General features: G+C 35.3%; 1 protein-coding gene across 1 annotated transcript in view; it reads left to right on the top strand.

The window, feature by feature from the left end:
* Window positions 1–4,235: 4,235 nt before the first annotated feature.
* The window catches only part of Vps13B (vacuolar protein sorting 13B), a 1,316,993-nt gene continuing 1,303,329 nt past the window's right edge, over window positions 4,236–17,899 (top strand). Inside the window, exon 1 of the mRNA XM_090406926.1 lies at window positions 4,236–4,322. Coding sequence (XP_090263052.1) covers window positions 4,236–4,322 — 87 coding nt within the window. The remainder of the gene's footprint in view (window positions 4,323–17,899) is intronic.

The raw sequence follows: 17,899 nt of genomic DNA on the forward strand, positions 1-17,899 counted from the left end.
ATTATTTTTGTTTGAGAGACTAAATTCTGCACTTGGTCATTCTTACACTCACTTGTCTCATGGATACCTTCACACAAACCCACCTGCTTTTACCTTAATTGCTAAGTTTTCCTGAATTTGAGTATGTTCTTTGCGCTTGAGTATGCTCAGTGAACAAAGCTTTCTCTAGATACCTAACACAAAAACTATTCAGATGCAGTCCATCAGCTTTATACAGATCCTTCTTTCCTTCAGTCATAGATCACAGATTCAAAAATCCTGCATCATTCTTTCTGCACAACCTATATATTGATCCATTAGCTATTAACGCTCTCAGTTCACCTCTGTTATAGCATGACAGGAGACTTGCAGTGTTTGCCTTCTTGCTCTTCTGTTTCGCTTCCTCTGATCACAGATTCAAAAATCCTGCATCATTCTTTCTGCACAACCTATGTATTGATCCATTGACAGGAGACTTGCAGCGTTTGCCTTCTTGTTCTTCCGTTTCGCTTCCTCTAACAACTCCTTTATATTCTCTCTCATCAAATACCTCTCAAATCATTTGTTTGTGCCAATCAAGACAATCAGTTTCTTTGCCTTACCTTTTTTTCCCATCTGGATGACATGACTAATATCATGAATTTTTGCACCAGGGAAACATGATTTTAACAGATAAACATGAAATGCTGTTATTACTTGCTTTCTAGTTTTTAGTTCATGTTATTTCTTGATGAAGTGAAACAAAGTATTTCTTGATGAAGTGAAACAAAGTATTTCTTGATGAAGTGAAACAAAGTATTTCTTGATGAAGTGAAACAAAGTATTTCATGAAACTAATCGAAATAAAAACGCAGTTTCTATTTGACATCTTTGTGGTTTTATACCAGAAGAAATGTTCTGAATATGTTTGTTAAAGTTGTTTCCTTCAAACTGACTGATTATTAATTCTTAAGTGTTGTAAGCGAAATGCTTCTCATCGAGATCTTTTCCTTTACTAGTAAATGTCATAATTCCAGATTTCTGTAGGACTGGTGGTCTAGAATGTAATGTTCTTTTTATATGAATCTTCCATAGAAAAAATTCAGAACCCATAGAATATTATTATCCTATGCATACACGTACTTTTTGATTTTCATGTAGACATCGATTGTATTTTACAACTATAAAAACTTATACAGATATTAAGGAATGTATATTAGTCATTGCATAATATGCTAGAGATAAATCAAAACTGACTACTTTTGAAAACGTGTCTGGTGACTTTTTATGGAAAAAATGAAGAAAGCAGTTGACATTAAAAAAATTGTTAAAAGAGCACAATTCAGTGTAAATTAAATATGACTACAATGAGACATAGTTAGAATAAACACACGTATAAACCACAGTGAAAATTATTTAATTGTAAATATTTCATCCTAAGTATCTTAGGACATCATCAGTACAGTATTTAAACAAAATTAGGAATAACATACAGATAGGGCGCATGATTACAATAGAATCTCATGAAAACGTGCATAACGTGCTAAAGTAGTACAAAAAAAAAAAAAAAAAAAAAACGTTAATTATTTAACACAGTTTTGTATGATAATTTCCCATACTTTAGGAATAGTAAGAACGTCGTTGCGGTTTAGGTTTGGTCTGTGTAGTAGGGCTTCAGAAATTTCTTTGTACAAACATTCATGTTTAAATAAAGATCTATGTAAAAGTTTAGCCTTTTCCCAATGGATCCTATGGTTTGGATTTTCAATTCCGTGTTGAGAGAGGCCAGATTTCTGCGGTTTAAGAAGACGAATGTGGTCTTGATGTTCCAAGATGTGTTTCTGAACAGACCTACCTGTCTGTCCAAAGTAAGATAATTTGCATGAGCATGGAATCTCATAAACACCAGGTAACATTAAGGGTGAGTATTCCATGCTCATCCAATGGAATGTTTCAGTAGCTCTTGCAAAAAAATATTGAATAATGTGCTAACATTCTGCGAAAAAGAATCGTCTCCTTGTTCCCCTTTCTCAAGCCATAAAACGTGCAAGTGCAATTGCGGGTGTATCGGGGTCGACTGTTAAAAGAATTCGTAGGGAATCAAAAGGTGAATAAATCTCCTAAAAAAAAAAAAAAAAAAGCGCCAGAGCAAAGAAAACCATCAGAACCATAGCTTTGAATGATTTTGATGTAAATGTTATAAGAAGAACCATTCATGAATTTTACATGGTCGAGAAAAGAGTGCCAACTGTTCCGAAATTGATTCCTGTGCTTAAAGAAAAAATTAATTTTCCTTGGAAAAGAGAAACTTTAAGGAAAATACTTCATGAAATCGGATTTTGTTTTAAAAAGTCCCAGAATAAAAGGAAGCTTATCATGGAGCGAAGTGACATTGTTTTTATCTAGAACGCAGTATTTGAGAGAGCAATAAGATGTTTCAGGGAAGAGAAAAAACCGATTGTGTATCTAGATGAAACTTTGATTGATAGTAATTTAACTTATGGAAATGTTGGCAGTCTAAAGAAGAATGTGGAGTGCTACAAACCGGAAATGCCTTGCAGCGCATAATAATTTTGTGTGCGGATGGAGAGATGGGTTTTTTACCGAATTCAAACTTACTATACAAAGTCGATTACCATAGGCAAATGAATTCTACGATCTTCGAAAAGTGGGAAGAAGAAAAACTGATTCCAAACCTTCCTAAAAATGCTGTTGTTATAATTGATAACTCTTCATATCACTCTATCCGATTAAACAAAGTTCCAAATTGGTCTAATAAGAAGCAAGTTCTTATGGATTAGCTCTCTGCAAATAACATTTCTCATTCCCCAGATATGCAAAAAATTGAATTGCTTAATTTGGTCAAAAGAAACTCGCCCACAACTAAACTATTTAAATTCGACACGATGCTCAAAGAGCATGGATTTTTAGCTTTGAGGCTACCACCATATCATTGCGATATTAATGCTATCGAGTATGTTTGGGCAGAAGTGAAAAGTTTCATTCGCCATCGCAACGTAACTAGAGATATTGACATGTAAAAAAATTTTTAAGCATTCAGACCAGGCGATTGAAAATATTACAGTTCAAAACTGGGGAAAATATTGCTTTCATGTCACCTCATTGGAAAATATGTATTGGGACAGAGACGGAATTATTGAAGAATTATGCGAACCTTTGGTGATCAGTTTAAGTGAAGTGCGATTCGGACACCGATTCAGATGACTATGAAGATTAAAAGGATTTGATAATGGTATTTTTTTCCAACCTTTTTTTGCATGGGTTTGTTAAAAGAGTCACAACAAGTCATAAATAATTAATCGGTTTAGGACATTAAAGTGTCTCAGTTCTTTCAACTGTAAGTTTAGAATATCTAAGTTCATTTGAAAAAATTTCTGTTTTTCTGTATAATTATTTTTATTTTATAGAAAACTTTCTTTAAAATAAACTTAGTTAAATTTTTGTTTTATGCTATACCTTTTTTTAATTTTGTTAATACTCGACGTACATTTTTCCAACTGTTATACAAGCAAAATAGTTACGCTTTAAAAACTACAATGTTCGTAAAAGAAAAGCTAACTTTTCCAACCTGTAATAATAAACAAACACATCCCAGAAGACAGATTGATTACCCTATTATTGGAATGGATTCTCCTTTTTCTGACATGCACAGAAGTGTTGAGGGACCTCTAATCGGTGGGCAAACTATAATTGTTGTAGTTAGTCTGATATGTCAAGAGATCTATTTAATGATTTACAGACATAATTTAAAATAAATCCTTGGTTTCTGCTAAGGGAACGACGAATTACTGCTATAGATTTTGTGATTTGTCTAGAAAAAAGTTCTCTCCTAAATAGGCCATTGATGATGTAACCAACAGTGTGATTTGTAGTCAAAGTTTGGTGAGCTAGCTTAGACTTTTCTTTTGTGATACACATCACTGACATGTTCTTTCTTTTTCACTCAAAACTTTTAACATTAATTGTTTTCTTCACATCTTCCATATAATTCTCCAGTGAAGTAACTAGATAAGTGTTAGTGAAACTAGTCAGTTTTGATTTATCCCTGGTTTATTATGCCATGACTAATAAAAGTTTCCTAATACTTGTATAGATTTTGTAGAGACTATTCCAAATAAGAAAACTAATATTTAAATATATATAAACTTTATTATTTTTTTAATAAAGATTTTATTATTTAGATTTTAACAGTCAACAGTGCTTTTGGTATCTAAGATAAAGATCATGGATGCTCCTACTTTTTAAAAAGATTAATTATGTTCAAATTAGAATCCTATGTCACACCACTGATTTTGAGCTATGTTGATAAATATGTAAAAAATATAAAGCCAGAAGATTCTCAGGTAACAAAACCTTTATTTGCATGATTTAATAATTAAATTTTCATTAGTATTTTTTTTGTTTGTTTTTGTTTTATTAAACTGCATTATTAAGTATCTGTATCTACTTTACTCTTCCATTATGTTTGTGTATGTAGAAATAATCCAAGATAATCATAAAAGAAGTACATTGAGCTATCTGTTATCTGCACTTGAAGCACCTGAGGTAGCTTTTGGCTTATATGCTGTAAACCATTTATTTACTGATATTTGTAGTATATGTTTATTTCAGATATAATATTTCAGCTTATAATAATATATAATTGGGTCCACAGGAGGCAGATAGTGGATTCTTCTCTCCCCCCCCAAGATATGGAAGGCAGCTGCAAGATAAGCCGGGTGACCTAATGAATAAGCAGTCCCTGACTAACAACACATTGCTATCAGGGTGGAGTGGCCTCTCAAACTAAAATGCCACAGAACCTTAAAGCAACAATGTGATATGGCACAATATGCCACCATTAAATAAGCATGCCTCTGAGGAGGTACCTGAAGATAAACCACAGTGACTATTCACCAGGTAAGGTGCAGCTGCAAAGGCATCTGCTCTGTGTCAGGAATGGCCTCTGTTTCGGGGATAGATGGTAGCCTGCACTGGCTTATGGCTAGGAAGTAGCAACTTCTGACTAATACCTCACCTTTGGGGTCCAAATGCCAACTATGTATTCTGGACACTACAAGAAATGCACATACATTATCAAAATAGACAATATTGGCTTGAACATTGCCTGGGTCAACAAGGTTTGCATACATAGCTTAGGCAGAAGGCTATGTTCAAAAAGTCCACTACAATCTCAGTCACCTTAAAAATGAAAGAACACAACCAAACAAGAACATTGGGAATTGCCTGAATATCCTCCAGTTAAATATCGAGGATTCACTAGATCAAAATCAGTGGTATTAAATAACATTCTTACCAGGCACAAAGTAAACTTGTTGCCCTACAAGAAACTCACCATACCCTTCTCTATTCACAACCATTGAATGAACCATTCACAAAGTGACTTTTTTGTTGATATCCAGCTGGACAACTTCTCAATCTACAGTATATAAGCCTCCTCTACTTGACTGGCCTAGCCCTGTACTTCTTCAGCCAGTCAATCCTAGCATCATCCTTGGTGATTTCAACTCACATAGTATGCTATGGGGATACAACAATGATGACAACCCAGACCTACAATTGACAGACTGGATGTTAGCAGACAACCTCCACTTCCTCTATGACAACAAACAACCTGGAATTAAATCTGGAAGATGGAGTTCAGAGACAATTCCTGACCTCTGTTTTACTACCACCACTACTGATATGGAAGGAACCCCCCCCCCCTCTCTTCTCAACCTATCAAGTATTGCCTCCTTTTCTTCACAACCAGCACAGACCCTGCCTAATTAGTGTAGGACTTATAATCCCCAGCTTCCCAATACTCTGATGGAATCTCAGGAAAGCAAAACGGCAAAAGTTTACTTAATTCATTGAAAATAACATCAACATAGTTTCACCTACAGTTGATAACTATGAAAGAATCACTAAACTTCTCATAGCATCTGACAAGAACACATCCCAAGAGAATTCTGAAAAAATCTACACTGGTCAATTGAAAGTAGTATTCTTTTGAATATGAACAACAGAACCATCCAGACTCTGCTTCTATCCTCTTAAGGTCCTTGGATGATAGTGAAAGAGCTCACTGGCATGAAGAAATAAACAACCTGAACTTTACCATATCAAGTCACAAGGCTTGGTCACTGCTCTGTTGACTGGGAGGCACCAATATTCCAAACAGGACTAAAGGTATATACCATAACAGTATTTCAAACATCTTAACACAAAAAGTTAAACTCAAAATTCTCACAGTCACCAAAAAAGAGATCTATCATATTTATAAAAACGTTTTCTTATCATGTCCTACATCTACAGCAAACTCCACTCTAGTAACTATAGATGAAATTGATGCCTCATTGAAACTAACTAAAACAGGTAAAGCTCCTGGTATTGATGGCATCCTTCCAGACTTTCCTACTCACCTTGGCTCAAGAGCAAAATCCTGGTTATCTTATTTCTTTTCCACAATAATAAATGAATAACAGCTATTATCCCAAAGATAATAGCCCTCCCAAAACCTAATAAGTCACCTGATGACCCTAATAACTACTGCTCTATAGCATTACTCTGCACTCCTAATAAACTTTTTGAAAAGATTATCCTCTCTAGAATTTCTCCTAAAATAAAAGCCATGTTACTCAGTGAACAGGGTGGGTTTACACCTGGCAGTAGCTACTGCAATCAGGTCCGAGCTTTTACAATCCATATAGAAGATGAATGCCAAAAGAATTTAAAAACAGGTACTACCTTCATAGACCTAACATCAGCTTATGACACCGTATGGAAGAAGGGTTTACTGTACAAAGCAGCTAAAACAATCAACTGCCTAAAAGCACTAAAATTACTAAAAAAAAAAAAAAATGCTCTGCAGTAGGAAAATAAAGGTTCATCTGAATGCACAAAAAAACAGAACATTTATCTTACAGGATGGATTGCCACAAGGATCTGTCTTCGCCCCCACCTTTATTCAACCTGTACATAAGCAATACCCCTCCAACAGCTAATCAAAAGGTTAAATGTCTACATTTCTGCAAGGAGATGTGCTTTGCATTATGGGATACTAAGGCAAGTGATGTGGAGTCATACCACCCTACCACTAGCTGACCCAGTCCAGAAAATACTTCAGGTGCAAACTTTGTTTGCTTACACTTGGATAAAGGATTAAACCAAGTATGTAATTTCTTGGTATCTTTAATTTATAGCTAATCAAAAGTTTATCTATGATGATGATTATTGCCACCCAGGACAGTGCCTTCCAAAGCCTTGAGAAAACACTGAGCAAAGATCTGAGCTCACTCCAAAATTATTTTGAATGCAGGAGACGATCTCCTAATCTCATCAAAACTGTTATTTCTGCTTTTCATCTAAATAACCATGAGGCTCGGCTCATAGAAAACTAAAAATAAACTTCTGCAACAGGACTCTATTCCATGAAAGTAACTTTTGTTACCTTAGTGTCACACTTGACATCAAGGTAACAAGATAGTCTAACTTACTGAAAATATTTTGAAAGAACTAAATTAAAGATATCTTCCAGGAACAACATAAACAAGCTGATAGGTACAACCTGAGGTTGTAATGCCTTGACTCTTAGAACAGCAGTCCTGACTCTAGTCTTCCCTGTTACAGAATATTGTTCACCAGTTTGGAGCCAGAGTTATCACATGACTCTTGTAGATGCATGGTTTAACATTATTATTATTCCTGATACCTCCAAGGAGTTCGAAGGCTCATCGCGGGAGGACACCTACAACTGTCTCAACCACTACACCGAACCTCTACTACGAATCAACTCCATCAACGCCATCTACCGCCCACCTCCACCACAACTAGTATTTTTGTCTGTAAATTATTGCATGTGTTCTGAAGGGCCGATTTGTCTGTATGCGGTATGAAAAACCCGAGTTTTTGGGAGAAAAAACCCTGTTACCTCCATATGAGATTGACTAACTCACCTTCGATTGAAATTGTCCAGATAAAGATTCCTCCGGTCGCGACAAGAATCGAACTTGATGATCTACTCCTCTCCCATGGTTAACTGTTCTTTCCCTTATCATTTCTCTATGCTTCAGAAGAGAAGAAGCTATCATTAAAGAAATAAAGAAAATCAGAAATAATTATACATCATATCATCATAAGCAGACTATGCACCATATCACTGATGCATAGTCTGCACCATACACACCTTTCCTGGAGGCCTCAGGAATTTGCACTTACTCCCAGACAGTGCCATCGCCTGGTTAACTGAAGTGTCAGTCTGTATATACTTTTTATTAATAATTTCTTGTATTTCCTCATATGTTAAATAAATCAATGAATTAACATTTTTGTTTGACAGGCTTAGGTGTTGGATGTTATTTATAACTTATAACTGATCAGCCTTTTCTGATCAGCATATGCAGTTGAATTTGATGATTGGGAACAACTTTCAACCTCAGTTAAGCATAATATGCCTGATTAAAAATAATTTCCATACTTCACACCGATTTTCCAAAAATCTGTTTGTACATAATTAGGTTCTGTGTTTTGTTAGAAAACAAAATTCCTACAATATTTTTATTATTATTATTGTTATTTTATATATAAGTATATGGTGTTCTTGATTTTACCTCTTGGCCTGCAAAGTGTAAAATATTTACTATCTCAGAAAACGTTTGCCAACCCCTGGCATAGACAGTTCCACTTATAATCACCTACTTCCCTAACTGGTAACACTTCTGCTATTTTTATAAAAATTTCTGTCCATTTCAAATCACTAGTAAAAAAAAAAAAATCACATCCTTAAAAATACAGTAATAATAGTTAGTTTTAATATCACTTCCTTATATACTATTACACAGTTAACAGGCACTCTTGATTTAATAAAGTTTAACTTCCCCCTTGATATCTTTGAATTATTTAAATTTATTATGTATGAGGTTACTTTACTTAACAAGGAAAAATCTTCAAAAAATTTAAGGGTCTACTATGAATCCCTACTTTTTAGTCCATTTTTGGATGGAGCATTTTGAGAGTAAAGCACTTGCCACAGCTACTTTCAAACATTTAATTTGGCTACGCTATGTCAATGATGTGTTTGCCATTTGGCTTCATGGGCAAGACACTTTTGGATTCCTTCTTAACTCACCTTAACAACCAGCACCCAAAAATTCATCCATCTTGGAAAATATAGAAAATATATTGAAGCCTTTATCAAAAAGTACTAATAAAAGGTGAGTATACATATGCCTGGGCAGCACTCGTGTCTTTTAAGTAGTGCATGCTGTGTCAATGACGATGATTGTATTCTCAGAAACTCTCTGGTCAGATTTCTGAAACTTTCAAAGTTATTCCATATATTCAGCTTTGAATTAAGATTGGATGATTAAGATTATATCGATACCATTATTATTATTAGATGGAAGAAAATGAATATGATATATAGAAGTTGCTGCAGGTCAGAAAGAGTTTTTTTAGAGTTAGCAATGGTTATGAAGCATTCTCCTAACCTTGACAGTCTGCCAAAAATTTGGAAGTCATCTTAAGATCAACTTCTCAATACAGCAACAACTGTAAACTTCTTTTTTATACAGATTTAGAGGGTGCCAAATTAGAACTTTAGATTTGTTTTCCATTACAGTTTGAATTGTTTTTCTTACTCATTGTCTTGTGTCGATTGTAACAAGTAGTGAAATTGCAGTGAAAACTAAGCTAGTCAATAAACATCTTTTTATAATTTAATGTTCTTATGATGTAATACATTAAAAAAAAGTTTTGAGTGTAATCAGCATATAACATAATAGTAGTGTAGATGGTGGTTATGTAGAATGAAGCAAGTACCTCCTGTGATGACCTCTTGGACATGTTATGTAATGAAGATGTGACAGGATTTTGGAGAAATTATTAATTGGTATAAGATCTGATGCAGAGAGTCAGAGAAACTAAATTATGATGGGAGAAATGGTGAGAATCTGTATAGAAGTGCAACCATGTTATGTAACTGTCAGGGGTGTAGTCCTAAAAGAAATAGTGCCAAGGAATCCAGAGCACGAAGTGCGGCATTATTATTATTGCGACAACCATATGGCAGAGTGGTGGGTGTGGTTCTGAGAGGAGAAGAAAGCTTGTGGTACGCCCTATGAGATGAGTGGTCGTGTGGTTAAGGCCCGCCCAACTGGATGGGATAATCTGGCAAAATAACAGAGAATAACAAGGGGGAGGAGTTATACTGGAGGAAGTAGGGGAGACAAGAGATCTGGGATTGATAGAAACCTGAAGTTTAGGGGACATATTGCAAAGGTGGTAAAGGTAACACAGAGGATTGCTGCAATTATGAGAAGGACACTGACCTGCAGAGATAAGAGGGTTATCATTTCATTGTATAAGTCTCTGATCAGACCACACTTGGACTATTGTTCTCAGATTTGGTCCCCAGGATTTGAAGGGGATAAATTAACTGTGGAAAGGATACAAAGCAGATGACAAAGATGGTTTCAGGACTGTACAAGGATAGTTATGAGGATCGGCTGAGGGAATGTGGACTGCAGAGTTTGGTGGATAGAAGAAGGAGAGGTGATATGATTGAGACTTTTAAACTGTTGAGAGGTGGTTACAGGGTTGACACTGGGGAGTTCTTTCGCTTGGTTGAACAGCGGGAAGGAGTGATGACAAGAGGCCATCCCTGGAAGTTACGAAAGGAAACTGTAAGCAAGAGGGTGAGGAGTGGTTTCTTTGCATGGAGGGTGGTTGAACCGTGGAATGCATTGCCTGATGGAGTGGTGAGAGCAAGAATGGTCAATGAGTTTAAGGAGCGGTATGATAGACTTTGTGTTATTAAGGGGGACCTCCCCTCGATGAATCTCGACAGACTTTATGTTCTTAGGAAGGACCGCCCACGATGAGTCTTTTGACTCCATGGAGGCCTGAATAATAGTAATAATAATAATAACAAAAAATAACAGTGGGCAAAGCATTATCCTAAACACATGGTTAACCCCAGAACCCAGACAGTACCGAACATAAACAAAATAAATTATTATTATTATTATGCAAAATTACACCACGCCATTATGTAATTCTTTCATTGGAATAATTTTAATCATCCAGCAGCCTGCATTGATGGTCATTTAGGTATTACTTCAGTTAAAATGAAAATTGTAAATAATACACTATTAACATTTAGGCCTACCTTGTCAAAATAATTTCCAAATTTCTCTGCTGTCGTCTTTCTTCTCTGCTACCTGTTGCAATTGTCGATCTTCTGCTGAGCCTGGATGCACTAGCCATGACTTGACCTAAGGAAGCGCATTCAATATGGAAAGTGGTGGTCCATTAAGCTTGTTGAACATTGCAGCAGAAACGTTTTTCATTAAGAGTTTTGTGCGTAACTTTGTAATTCTAATGTTCATAGCACTAAATCCTCGTTCACACTCAGCTGTGCTGCATGGTATAGTTGTAACTGCATTTGACAAAGGGGGCCAAAGCAACGGGCATCTTCTTCCCTCTTTCATCGAAATACTCTCGAAATCCATTTAAAATGGATTGGACATTTTCAAAGCAGAATCTTGTGCACATTCTTCTAATATTTTCTTCACCATATCGTAAGTTTTCTTTTTCATCTTCAGGTCATGTGTCAGGATTTAAAATTTCAAAGTCAGCCAACATTTCTGTTTCATGGTTGCCATCTTTACTTTTTTGATATGATGCAACATTAGTAAAGCAACGTCTTTCAAGATTATTAGTAATGCTTGTAAGGAACTGAAGTCTATCAATACTTATTATTCTTTTATTATTTGTCAAAGAGATCCCAAGATAATTCATGCTCTCTGATGCTTTCTTGGCTTCTGTTTCCTTTTCTCCTGGCTTTTCCTTTAGTGATCTTATATACCAAATTGTTCTTTTGATCAATTTGTCTACACGACTTACGGTGCAAGTTCTCTCTTCAAGCTGCAGAGACAAGTTTTTCAATTCTTCCAAAACATCATGCATTAATGTTAAGTCCTTCAGGAACTCGATAGACTCCGTACGTTTATAAAGCCCAGTGATTTTTTTTCTTTCATTGGCTGTTCATTAGAATCAGGAGCTGCTTCTTTGAAATAAGCAATTAATGCTATATATGCATTCCATACTGCAGACACGGTTCTGAAACTACTAGCAACCCAATGACAGTCTAGGACTCTTCCAATTTTAGTTAACTGGACATTCAAGCTTGAGGCTACTATTTGCAACTCTGTCATAATTTTGGTGATTGACTAAATAAGACATAAATAGTGTCAATGAAACTTCTGAAATGATTAATGGCATTCACATCAGCAATACAGTCAAGAACAGCCAACTCCAAATGATGATTAAGAGCCAAATAATAATATTGGGTTGTTGCAGTTTATTCTGAAGCTATTTCCCAACATCAGAGGATCTACCAACTAGGACACTTGCACCGTCACATACAAAGCAAACGAGGTTTATCTTCAGGCAGTACTCAGTGAAACCGTATGAGCAAAGGCATTTAAGAAGTTCATAAGTGATTGTTTCAGCATTTTGATTTGCAAGAGTAATTAAGTCAAGAAATATAATTTCATCTTTGCCATATATGAAAGTTTTAATATAGACTATTAAAGCAGATTGCTTGTCTAATGTTGTTGACTCATCTATTAAAATGGAAATTTTATGATCAGCACCTGTAAGTTCTGATATCAGTCTCTTTTTAAATTCTGATGCAATATCTTTGATTATTTCGGGTGCACTGTAATGTGAATGAAGAGTTATCCCAACATCAAGTCTGTTTTTCTTTTGCAATTGAATTAAATCTTCATGGTCATTGAATGATTGATCATTCTTAACCAAGTGATAAGCAGTGTTAAATTTTTTTTCTGTTGCACTGATATGATGCTCATTTTGTTGTAATGTTAAACTTTCTAACTGAGATTTTTTAGATGCTGCTAAAATTGACTCACATTTTTTGTGTGCTATAGATGCCTGATTGGTAGAAATTTCAGTTGTTAGGGATTTCAATTGCTGAATTTTTTCTGTACCATTAAATGTTATTGAGCAATTCACCCATTCATTACTGAGAGATAACCCCTGAGTTTTGTGAAGTCCTAAGTACCCTACTGATGAACAATCACTACAACCTAAATATCCATTCTTTGCTATGAGTCCACTTATGTTTGTCCTTGCGTTCAAGCCACTGTTGCTCTGACCATACTGCCGGGTATTCTACATTTATAGAATTACTGTCAATTGCATTACCTGCATGTTCTTGATGTCCTGTGATAGCTGAAGATACACTCGCAACATTGCCTAAATTATCTTGCATTTTCGGTTTTTCTGAAAGCATCGAAGAAGGAACATGCTCGCACTCATTGTTCTTAATTTTCGGCAGAAATTTTGCATCGTATTCCGAACTCTTACTAGAATTTTCATTGTTTTAAGTTTTGAGAAGTAATTGGTTAATTTGTTTTCATTAGTTCTCTTCATATTGTTGATGCACTATGATGCACTATTACACTTTTCTTAAAATACTTTCTCCAACACCATACAGAAAACTATAGCGAGGACACAGTTTCACAGAGTACACTACACATTTTAACTTGTCAGGTCCATTAAACTTGTTAGGGTGTAGGGATGACAAATGACCAACTGCAATGTGGCATTGGGTGGGGGTGCAATATTATCAGTTTTCTTTGGTTTTGAAACTTTGAAACCAAACACAGACACAGGTCATTGCCTGTTTTCTGAAACGAAAATGACAAGAGCTGATTCTCATTTTTTCTCATTTATTATAATGAATTTAAAAATTTTGATAGTTTTAAAAAAGTACCAGAGCATGGCTCTGTCACATCCTGGCCCACCTGCTGGGAACTTTATTAATGATAGTAATGCACATTATCATGGAACTGACTGAGGAATGAATGACTGTGTATTCATCCTGTTTGGACTTATTAAGCATGTGCAAGGATGTCTGCATGAGTAAGGCATTAGATAACAAAAGAAATTTGCTAGTTGTTCAACTTGGTCATACAGACTACAGAAGTGAGTATGTAAAAACGAATGCAGGTAACTTTTAATTATGTATATACATGAATGCAAGGAGTATCAAAAACAAAGGAGTAGAAATTCTGCTTTAGTGAATATGATGGGACATCAGATTGTAGGCATTAGAGAGACTTGACTATCAGAGGTAGATATAGTAATTGATATTAAGTGTAAAGAGTACAATATTTTCAGGAAGGCTAGACAGGATAGGAGATAAGGGGTGTGCTGCTAATGATATTGGATGATTTGAGCCTATTTAGGGTAGGAGCAATGACTGCACTACTATTAACAATTTTTCATCTAAAAGTGAGTTTGAAGCCAACTGGTTCTGCAAGTTAAAGACGCCCCAAAAGAATTCTATCATTATTCAGTAAGTAAAAGAAAGAATGGGTATGAAAGAATAACTACTGAATGCAGATGGCAGATGCAGAAGAAATGTTCAACTACCAAACTTAGTGTATCAACATTCAGCTCAATGCTGCCTCTTAACTAGATGAAGAAACTCGAGTGTATGAGGAGGAGTTGAAGTACTAAAGCTGTTGCATAAACTGAATAAGAATTCAGCAGTGGAGGCTGATGGGATATCAACACAGATGTTAAAGTGTGTTCAGCTGAACTGCATGTTCCTTTGACCAGGCTATATAATTTTAAGTCTCAGAACAAGGAAGATTCCACAGGAGTGGAGAAAATGTATGATAAGAATGAAATGTATGATTTACATCACCCATTGCACAAGGATAATGTAAAGACTAATGAGTCAGATTATCGACCTATCAGTATCTCTGGAGTGGTGGTGATGACTTTGGAAAAGTTGGTTAAAACTTGCACACAGAAATGGATCAACAAAGAATCTATACTTTTCAATGAACAGCATAGATTTACTAAAGGAAGATTATGCTTGAGCAACTTGCTCACATTTTATAACGTTGCCATTGAGTTAGACAAGGGAAATGGATATGCTGTGATACTTTTGGATTTTGGTCAGGCTTTTAACAAGATACAATGTAGAAGACCATTGTATAAATTAGAGATTATGGGATTGGATTATAAAATGTTAACATGGATAAGAGGATGGCTGACTGACAGATATCATAAAATGATATATGGGGGATGTCAGTCTGCATGAATTAAGGTGACCAGTGATGTACCATAGGGTTCTGTCTTTGATTCATTGTTATTCAGTCTTTACATTAATAACAATGGAAAGGATTTGACAGGTGATGCAGCTGTTTGTTGATGATGCCTATTCAAATAATTCTGCAGTACCTGCAGAACGATTTAAATAGGCTGGAATTGTGGGCATCTAAAAATGACTGTCATTTCAATGTTAGTATATGTAAAGTTATGCACTTTATAGTGTAATGAGATACCCAATGTCATATTATATTGGTGGGATTATGCTAGAAGAAACCGACCATGTTTTAGGAATCTTTGAATTTTAGTAGATAGGAAATTGAATTTCAAGTGTAGTATAGCAAAAATTACAAATGCAACTCTGAGGATAATTGCAATGCTGAAATGAAGGATATGGAAGTCATTTTTCCTCTTTACAAGGCCTTGATGCAACCTCATTTGGGCTGTTGTGTGCAGGTCTGGTCTCCTGGTTTCCGTGGTGATGCTGATCCAGTAGAGAGAGAGAGAGTGCTAAATGATGTCTAGATTGTGGAAATAAAGATTATGAAGACAGATTGTTAGAATTAGTGGGCTGTAGACACTAGCAAACAGGAGAAAGAGGATTGATATGATTGAGACTTACAAACTTCTTAAAGGGTCAAACAGATGGAATTTTTCATTTAATGGAGGGTGGGAAGAGGATAAGAGATCATTCGTGGGAGTTGAGGATGATTGCCATCAAGGAGGTCACAGCTGGATTTTTCTCTCATAGAGTCATGTGTGATTGGAATGGCTTGCCTTTGGAGGTTGTAAGTGCAAGTGAATGAATTCAAGAAAAAGTATGACATTTGGTGCAGATGATATATATGGTCTTCCTTGATGAATCCCTGTTTCTCTGAAAGTCTCTTAATAATAATATTAATAATAATTGTTTCATTTCAACTTATTTTGGCAGATAGTTTGATTTGTACCAAAACTCACAAAACTTAAACAGATTTTAGTAAAGATCCTAAATATCAAATTTAATTCATTTCCCATTCCAAAGTAAAGTAATTGCTAAGTACTGAAAAGTGACTGGTTCCTTTCTACAACTGAAAGCAGTATTATTTAAAAAATTATGGTTTCATGCTGAAAACTTCAATTATCTCATGTATGTCACTATTGAATTTCCATGGCATGTTCATAATGCTTCTCTTGCCTGTGGGAGGATCAATAGTTTTACTAATTTTTTTAAAAGTAATACACATTAATTGTTTAGTTAGACAACAAAGTGCATTACAAAAAAATAAAATCAAAATTTTTTTATAATTAAAAAAATCATTGATTTATTCCGTCATCTCTCTAAAAGAGTTCATAGGAATAGTTTGATATAGTGAATTTCCTTAGGATAGCTATGGGACTTTTTTTTACAAGTTTGTATAAGTTTATTATAATTATGTTCAGAAGTGAATGCATACATCTCTCTCACATACACACACATGCATATATACATTAGGAGTACCCCCCCCCGTTTAAATATGACCGGCCTGTGTAGCTCAGTGGATGTGGTGTTTGCACGCCACAGCGCTTGACCGCACAAAGGAAGACTTCTTGGTTTTGAATCTAGTCGGCGACTAGAGGAAATTTTTTAAGCCTTTTTTAGAACGATTCCCGAGTTAGTCAATCTCTGGCACAGGCAAGCAGGTTTTTTCTCCCATAAATCAAGAAAATCGACCGTAGAACCCACACTATTTCAGACATTAAATATATTGTGTTAGGGACCACGAGATGGCAGCACTTGCTGAGCCATCTCTTCACTGCCGCTTAATTAGTGATAGCCTCGGGCCAGCTATCTCTGATTGGGTACCAGTGGAGATTGAACTGCCCACTCAGTCTCCAAAAGTTAGATAGGGCTAAAAAAACGGCCTCACCTACTCCCTATATGGGAATAAAATGGCATTAGCTGATTTTTTTTTTTTTTTTTTTTAAACGAAAGTTGTGAAGCCCTTTTACATCGGCCACATCTGAATTGCAACGATTATCTCTCTTTCCAAAAAGTTTGGGAGATTCTTATCTTATGTAACCATCAAAAATAGTTTTTAATAATATTTTAGTAATATTATTTATTAATATTATTTTCTAGCACTTGGCAACAATTTTGAATTGATAAACCACCTACTACTGTACGTACTTTGTATTCCCGTTCCTTTGACTTGTATTCCTGTACTTTCATTTCATTAAAGTTAATTACTGTAGTTATCATGTAATTTATTGTTTATAGTCATGCCACAGGTACCTTTAAAGATTTTTCAAAGTTTGGCACTGAGACATCAAGGTTTGGTTCTTATTTTCAAACTGTTCAAATTTTCATCAATAATGTTTTTATAGTTGAGTAATATCAATGTAATATCCATTTTTATCCTGCTTAGCACTAGATAATGGTCACTTCCAATTTTGAATCCTCAGTATATTAAACTAACATGAAGATATCACTATCAATAATGAGGTCTTTCCATGTGAACTTATGCACAACTTTATGTTGGAACATGGTGTTAGTAATGGCTAGTCTATGTCTTGAGCAGAAATCCAGCAAATTCTTATCATTATTATTAGCTTTGCCCTTTACTCCAAATTTTCCCAAATTTCCTATATGCCCTGTTGAATTCATTTCGTACTTTGCTGCTTACATCTCTAACTAGGACCACTTTTTACCATCTGCCTGTTCTAATGACTCAAAAAATTCTTCCACTTCTTCTTTAGAAGAACCTTCTACGGGACTGTAGGTACAAAGTTTCATTGTCCATTTCCCCATTTTGAAGTTTGTCCACATAAC

This window comes from Typopeltis vanoorti, chromosome 17 (genome assembly GCF_054136105.1).
Source record: "Typopeltis vanoorti isolate ZY-2024b chromosome 17, IOZ_Tvanoo_1.0, whole genome shotgun sequence".
Taxonomy (NCBI): Eukaryota; Metazoa; Arthropoda; class Arachnida; order Uropygi; family Thelyphonidae; genus Typopeltis; species Typopeltis vanoorti.